At 53.9% G+C, this 7,500-nt stretch overlaps 1 protein-coding gene across 7 annotated transcripts in view; it reads right to left on the bottom strand.

Annotated features, from left to right (window-relative positions):
- Positions 1–7,500, bottom strand: part of EBF3 (EBF transcription factor 3) — a 117,508-nt gene that overhangs the window by 36,655 nt on the left and 73,353 nt on the right. For all 7 annotated transcript variants that reach the window (XM_055300576.1, XM_055300574.1, XM_055300573.1 and 4 more), the window contains exon 7: positions 3,505–3,586. In XM_055300576.1, coding sequence (XP_055156551.1) covers positions 3,505–3,586 — 82 coding nt within the window. The remainder of the gene's footprint in view (positions 1–3,504; positions 3,587–7,500) is intronic.

The following is a 7,500-nucleotide window of genomic DNA, read 5'->3' on the forward strand; positions in this document are numbered from 1 at the left end:
AAGCCGCCGCGCACCCCGCGCCGCGCCCGCGCCTGGGGGGGGCCTCCCGGCCGCCAGCACCCGCAGCTTTTTTGGCTGGTGGGGGTGGGCGGGTTGTTTTGCTTTGTTTTGACTCAAGATTGCTTCTCTTCAAAACCCGTTACACTAATTACAGTTTAATCTCCTATTATGCTAACAAGTGAATTCAATTCAGAGAAATATTCTTCTAGCCATTAGCTTCAGAAACACCCCTCCAGCCGCTCGTTTTAAAGCTGCTGTTTTGATTGATCTGTTCACATATCGATTAGATAGTTTATCTAATTAAAATTAGTTCACTTGAGACCGGTCCTCCCTTGAAGAGTTGTGAGGATTCAGAGTTGCCAAAAAACAAGCTAAGCTCCCTAAACCAGAAGCGCTCCCGCCACCCCAGCCCATCATCCAGGATCCCTGGGTCGATGCGACAATTACATCTAACGTCTGGTAACGAACTTTCTGCACCTGAGAGGACCAGGCTGGATATGAATAGTGACAGCGTTTTCAATCCAGAGCAAGCATCCTTTCTCAAGTTCACCGCGGGGGACGGCAAGGCCCCTGCCGCTGGACCGCCTTGCCGACCCCAGGCGCCGTCCCAGGTGAGCTTGTGCCGAAGCACCCCAGAGACGGCACCCTTGAATGGACTCGGGGAAACGGGACTCACTGCCCGGCCTCCAGATGTTTCTTAAGCAGAGGTGGGCCTGCGTGGTCCGTTATCTCCCGAAGAGCTGATACCAGCGGCCAAGACGTAAGCCCTGGTTCGGTCTGGGTCTCCCAGCAGGACTCGTGCAGCGGGAGCCTGCGTCGGGGGCGCGGGGAGCCTGGCTCCCGGCCACACTGGGGCGATGAGGGCCGGCGCCACCATCGACGAGGACAACCCCACAGAGAAACACGCAGCTGGAGCAGGAGACGAGGAAATGGAAGGGGTTCCCAGTCCACGTCTGCCTTCCCCGCTGCCCGGCACGTGTCCAAACACGCCCCGGAAAATGACTCCTAATGGCCACAGCTGCAGCGGACCACAGTTAATGTAACCCTGGTCCGGTCTACGTAGCCAGGGTGCCCGGCCAACGCAGGAGTTAGCACCAGGGCCAACGGGGATGGGGCGTGCCTGGGGGTGCATGGCAGTTCTCAGAACCTTCCAAGGATTCTTCCCAAAATCCTAAAACTGCCTTTTAAGAAAACCACTCTACTAGAGGGGCACCTGGTTGGCTCAGTCGGTTAGGCGTCCGACTCTGGATTTTGGCTAGGGTCATCATCTCAGGGTCTTGGGGTCGAGCCCCGTGTCAGGTTCTGTGCTCAACCTGAGAATCTGCCTGAGATTTGCTCTCTCCCTCTGCCCCTCCCCCCAAAAAAAGTTTATTAGGAAAAAAATAAGAGTGATCAAAAATCTTTTTAAAAATAGCATTTTTAGGGGTTAAAAGAGGTCAAAACCATGTATGTGTGTATATATATACATGACATATACATGTGTCTATACATTTGAATATATGTGTAATTGATTTTTTTTTTCATAAAAAGTCTCAGTCCCCACAGGAAGTCGTGAAGCAGGCGGTGTGCCCACCACACCCCCCCAAAACGCCCTCACGGGGGCAGCTTCCTTGACACTTCTTTCCCAGGTAGGCCTTGCCGAGACTGCTGGAGTCTCCACAATACTGGGCCCCTCTGAGCCTCAAAGCACTGAGGGCACCGCCGTCGGCGTCCCCACGTCCCGTTTCAGACATGTCATCCTCTTGTCCTGGACCCTCGCCCGTGGGGTGGGCATCCGCAGGGTCCAGCAGCCTCTGCCCCCAGGACACAGGCCTGCTCCTGGCCTGGGCTCTGGAGGAAACCAACCACCACCCGAGCATGAGGCAAGGCCCCGTAACTAATGCTGAGCCGCAGACTTGACCCTCCTCAAGTTCTTAGACCATGATACGTTAAAGAAACAAGAAAGGTAAAAATAAAAATTTAAAAAAAAAAAAGGACACTGTCTTTGCTCTGTCATCTCTATATAGGTCAGTCACCAAGGGAAAAGCATGTGGCTCAGCAGAGGAAGCAGACAAGCTGTGTTTTGTGTCTTGGCCTGGGCCAGCCCTGCAGTGCACCTACAGGAAGGTGCTGAGTTGGTGAAGGCAGCTGGAAATACTGTCAGTAATACCCTGACATACTCTTAGGTCCAGGTAAACCTCCTGAGAGGCGAGGAGATGAGCCAGAGAGTGGAGCAAATCCTTCTAGTAACTGTGGGCTCATTTGCAACTGATGGCGTGTTGGCCCATGTGAGACAATGGGTGACCTCCACTCCGCTTAGATGGGCTGGTATCACCGGGCAGCCTGGGGCAAGAAAGTGGAATTGGGCCCAGCTGTTTACGAGAGACACCGTCCCCACCCGCGGAGTGTAATGTGGACCAGCCCACACACCCTTCTCTGGTTGGCTGGCTGGCTGGCTAGACCAATGTCACATGGCCTAAAGGACTGGAACATAAGTTAAATTTCTAAAAATGACCTTGAGCGGTTTGATCCTAAGTCCTCCCATCTAGCGCTTGCTCCCGCTAGCTGCCAGATTCTTCTATGGTTGGTAGGGACGAGCAGCGGTTCTGTGTCCCAGCCCAGAGTATTTTTACAATTAAAATCGGCCAAATAATCCATTGTGCGTGGAGTACCTTCCACCCTGAAGTAACCTCCTAAATCATTCACAAAGGCAAGAAAAACATGAACTCAGCGATAACCCATCTAAGCTCTCTACCTTCCTGCCTCGAGATGAATCCTCTGAAGCAAACCAGAGTATGAGTTCGCCTGCATCCAGGAACGTGGTCTAGCAATTAGGTGTGGGCTTAAGGAAAGCAAGAACACACCACCCCGAGGGAGAGGAGCCTGACCTCGGAGAACATTCTGGAACTTGTAGAGGCCTGCGTCAAACAGGTGCAGCCTCCTTCGTGAGGAGGAGCCAAGGTCTCGTGCTCACCCAACTGCCTGCACCTGTGGCTCAGCCCGTGAAGACTCCACCCGTCCATCCCTAAAAGGCGGGCCGCTGAGCACGGGCTCCCAGTTCCAATCAACGGGACGTGACTACGTGCAACTGGGGAACAGGCTCCGTTGCATACGAACGAGTTTGAGAAGATTCTAAAACCGTCTTTATGACACCGTGGCTGAAAGGAAGGGGGAGCCCCGCCTCGCCTGCAGCTCTGAGAGCTCCCACCTCCAGGTGCCTGGCGGCCCTATGCACAGGCTGGGCACGGCCAACCCCCCTCGGAGGCGCGCCTTACAAAGCCGAGGTCATGTGTGCAGAGCCAACGCCGGCTGCCGTGGGCCGTGCACAGATGCCGTGAATCCGGCGTACGGAAGGGGCCGAATCGTTGTTAAAGCAATTTGGTTGGAGTATTTTATCAAATGAACCAATTCTGGTTTGCTCCTCGGAGAACTAGAGACTGTTTTCTGAACAATTGCAACATCAGAGAAAGCAAATTTCACGTTAAAAGTCCGGACCGAGGCCGCGTGTCTTTGAGAGACGTGTACCTGGAATCTCCGCATATCTCGAGGGTTGCCTGCATTCTTCAAACAGTTCTGATTGCACTTGAGGAAAAACTTTAGAAAGAATCTATAAAAATACAAAAAACGGATATTTGTTAGGGTCATCAGACAAACTCACAAACTTTTAGAAAGACGCGGTTGCGCGGGGAGAGGTGGAGGCTACCCGCGGCCGCCCGCCCGCCACCTGCAGGGGGTGGTACCAAGATGCCACCCTGGCGGCGGGCACCTCAGGGTCTGCCGGCCAGCGCAGGGACGGCCACAGACCCCAGCAGCGACTCCTATCTTGACGTCGCGGGTCTCCAGGCTTTGTGGCAGCCACTGTGACTTGGACCAGCTGTGTATGGCCTGGACCCCTGCATGGTACCCGCTGGGGGACGGTCCACCCGACGGGGCTGCCAGCTTCACCAAGTAAGAATATGGGATGCCTGGTCCCACTCAAGTCCTGGGTAGATGGCAAACCTCACCTTAGGAGAGGTCCCAAGGCCCACCTGTCCTACCTATCCTTGCTTCTACCGTGACTCAACCTTCACTGGATGCGCTAAGCTGCATCTGGCCAGCCGGCCCCAGGGGACGCCACTGCTGGGTGAACAGGCTTCCCAGGACGTATCGTAAAAGTTACCGTGGGCAGGACCCTTGAGAAAAGAGAGGACGTGGGGGTGTGTCTCGAGGACTGCAAGGACTGCCGTGACGGGCCTACCTGTGTTTTTAAAGGAAATAATCAAGGATTTTGATACAGCGATGAAGCTGTGGCTCAGGTCGGGGGCAGGAGAAGCGGCCGCTGGGCTGGGCTCAGGGGCGAGAGCGTTTCTGATTCCCGCCCAGCCCTGCCCCTGCGCTCTGAGGCATGAAGATTCAGGGGTCCTGACAGCGTGTTGAGATGCTGTGACAAAGACCTCATCACGCTGTCCCCTCCATGGCGGCGTGCTCAGTGACAAGTGCACAAGCCCTGGCTCACGTGTGTGCGGGCGCTGGGAGGCCTGGCAGGAGCGCCCACCACGGGGGGACATGGGAGGGGTCTTGCTCCTGCAAGGGGGGGGTCTTGCTCTGCCTCGTCTTGACGAGGCCACATCCACTGCGGGCCGACCCGGTGGGGCAGGGCAGGGCAGGGGGTAGGGTCCTCTGGGCCGACATCCGCGCCCTCTTCCCGCGTCTGAGCATCCTGGCCAGCAAGGCTACCAACAAAACTCCTCTCTCTTCTCTGTCCCAACATCCTCTGTCCTACCTGAGGATTATTAATTTTTCATGAAGTGTCACGTGATTCCCTTGAACTCAACCTTACGGTCAAGGTTCCTTGTTGACAATTATCATATCAGAAAATAAGAAAGACTCCGCGGACGAAGGCTCATTTCTCTACCTGCGTTCCCAGCACATCCCGGGTGACTTTTCACCGCGGCAGAGGAAAACCCAATTGATGGGGAAAAGAATAGTGGCCACTTAATTAAATTTTCTTACATACCACCAGGCCTCACTATTTTAGGCCAGAATTTACATCTTTTATTAACTCACCTCACCTCTACACTTAGCTCGCGGTGCCTCTCAGCACCATCTGCCATCAGCATACAGTAAGTCACTTGATATTCCACCCACCAATTTTTCCTAACAACCACTGTGCAATTAAACTCCACGCGCTCTGCAGAGAGGTAAATTAGACGCACCTGCGGCCACAATGCATTTGAACTGCATCAGGAAGGCCCTAACAAGGTGAGGGCGTCACAAAGTTATCGTCCTGTCAGGCAATTAGGTTTTCACTTCGGGGACAGCCACATGGTGCAATTATGCCACACATTACCACCCGGCTAATCTTCTGAGCAGGCGCCGGCCTGAGACGCTCTCATCTGTACAGAGCCATCTAACGGGGAGCTTTTATTGTGATGTGAAATATTTTTTTTTTCTTGCCCCACCCCCAGAGGAGATTTCCTTACATTCCTTGATGTCTTTTTAGCCAGTTCACCTTTTACCTCTAAGAGAGAGGAGCGGGTTTTGCGGCTGGTCTTTAACAGCCGGGGCCGCGAGGGGGGCTCTCGGGCCTGGACCACCGCCAGGGGCGTGCAAACGTAGCAGCGCCAAGTTAGGGGCCGGGCCCCCGCGAACACCTAAGCATTCCCGGGGACTGGCTCGGGCGCAGGTAGACACGCGCTCATCCTGGATGTGGCGATGGTAGTTTCTGCCCGGATCCCACATGTCTCGTGAGCCGTGGAAGCACACTGGGGTTGGAGGTGGGGGTGAGGTGTAGTGTGCACGGCCCTGGAGAGCGCCCAGGTCCCCATCACACAGGCCAAATCAGGCACCACATCCAGGGCCAGGGAGAGGAAGCTGCAGCCAGGAAGAGGAGCCTCGTGCTCACTTTTTAGCTCTGTTTTGGTGACGTCGAGCCGAAGGATTCAATTAGGCCTTCCCACGGCAGAGGGCGTGGGACTGCTGACACCATAGGCAAGCACGGAGAGCGTGAGGGGACGCTGGCGCTAGCCAGGGCTCGGCGACACGCCTGTGATGACGTCTGGGGAGGGTGAGGACCCTGGATGCCCTACACGTGAAGTCAAATGATAATTCTCATCCTTTTACTCAATTACCCTGTAATTGGCTTTTTTTTTTTTCCCTAAGAAATATCTGACAACCACTTTACATATCTCACTTGCAGAGTCTGGTACACAAAGGATTTAATACTCTTGTTATGAAAGGAAAAATCTTTCCTATGTCAGAAAATCTTTGGCTTTAACACCAATAAACTCTTTATTACTGCTAAACATGGATTTGCTGCTCGATGGCAAAGAGGCGATAAAAATTCTAACCTGTCATTAGTACATTATGCTTAATTGTGTACAGTGTGCTTCCCATTGCATCTGTTGGCCCATCATCAAAATGACCATTATGTACACTAATTCCCTGACCCTGTCTTTATTTCCCTAAAGAGCCATCAGCTTTCACAGTAGGTACCAGAGTAAATCAAGCTTGAAATATGGGCTTTATTTACTTGTTTCTCTCAGGCAGGAGGGAAGACAGCAGCCCAGGGCAAACTGCTGCACGGCCCCTGAAACTCCCCGGTAATATTCTGCTCGGAGACCGCGTGCAGAATCCTGGAAAGTTCTCAGTAGCGATTAGAAAAGGGGGAGAGGTATGATCTCATTACTTCTGAAACCAGGTTTCAGCTCTGAAAGCGTGCGGGGATTAGCAGAGGCCACATGGGCGGCCTGCTCACCAGCACCTGGAAGGTGGGTGCCCGGGGGGCGGGGCGGGAGAGCCACGGGCTCCGGCGAGGGGTACCTGCGACCCCCGCTGCAGACCCAGACCCCCACCCCGGGGCAGGCCCTCGCGTCTTCGGGAACCGCCACCCGGCTGCGCCCGCCAAGGAAAGTTGAGTTTGGTCCCGGCTGCTCCCAGGTCAGCATCCTCCCGGGCAGCCGCGGCCGACGAGGACGCCCCGAGCGGGCCCACGACAAGCAGCGGGCCCAACCGTCGGGACCGGAGCCTCCGGCCACCACGATACGGGGCGAGCCCCCACCGCAGTGACTCATTTCAGAGTCTGCTCCACTTCTGTGTGTTTAAGCTATGAATTAGTTCATTTATATTTACTTTTATGAAGCTGATTAACCAGAGCTTCTCTATCTGATGAAAATCATTTTAATTGTAGTGTTAGGCTCCTGTGTAATATCCATTACATTATGAACTGTTTAAATTCTACATGGGCATTGTGTAAATTGGCCCTTTGTGTGCGCGTAGGCAATTAGGACAAACAGCTCTCCTTTAAACGGCCGCACAACTTTGTGGTGGTGTTCAGGACGATGGGAAACAAAGGAGGCTGCTTAATTGTAATTTAATGGAATATCAAGGAGTCCGTGGCGTTAGACGCTGGCAACAGAGAGCAGGAGAGAAAAATTAACTGCAATTATGTTTGATTAAAGCTATCCTTCTCAATAATCAGCGGTCCTGACAGGCCATGGGGCTCTCGTGGGTTCCAGGATGGCAAAAGGTGTTGAGCAATAT

The sequence above is a fragment of the Nyctereutes procyonoides genome, unplaced genomic scaffold (assembly GCF_905146905.1).
Source record: "Nyctereutes procyonoides isolate TBG_1078 unplaced genomic scaffold, NYPRO_anot_genome, whole genome shotgun sequence".
NCBI classification, from domain to species: domain Eukaryota; kingdom Metazoa; phylum Chordata; class Mammalia; order Carnivora; family Canidae; genus Nyctereutes; species Nyctereutes procyonoides.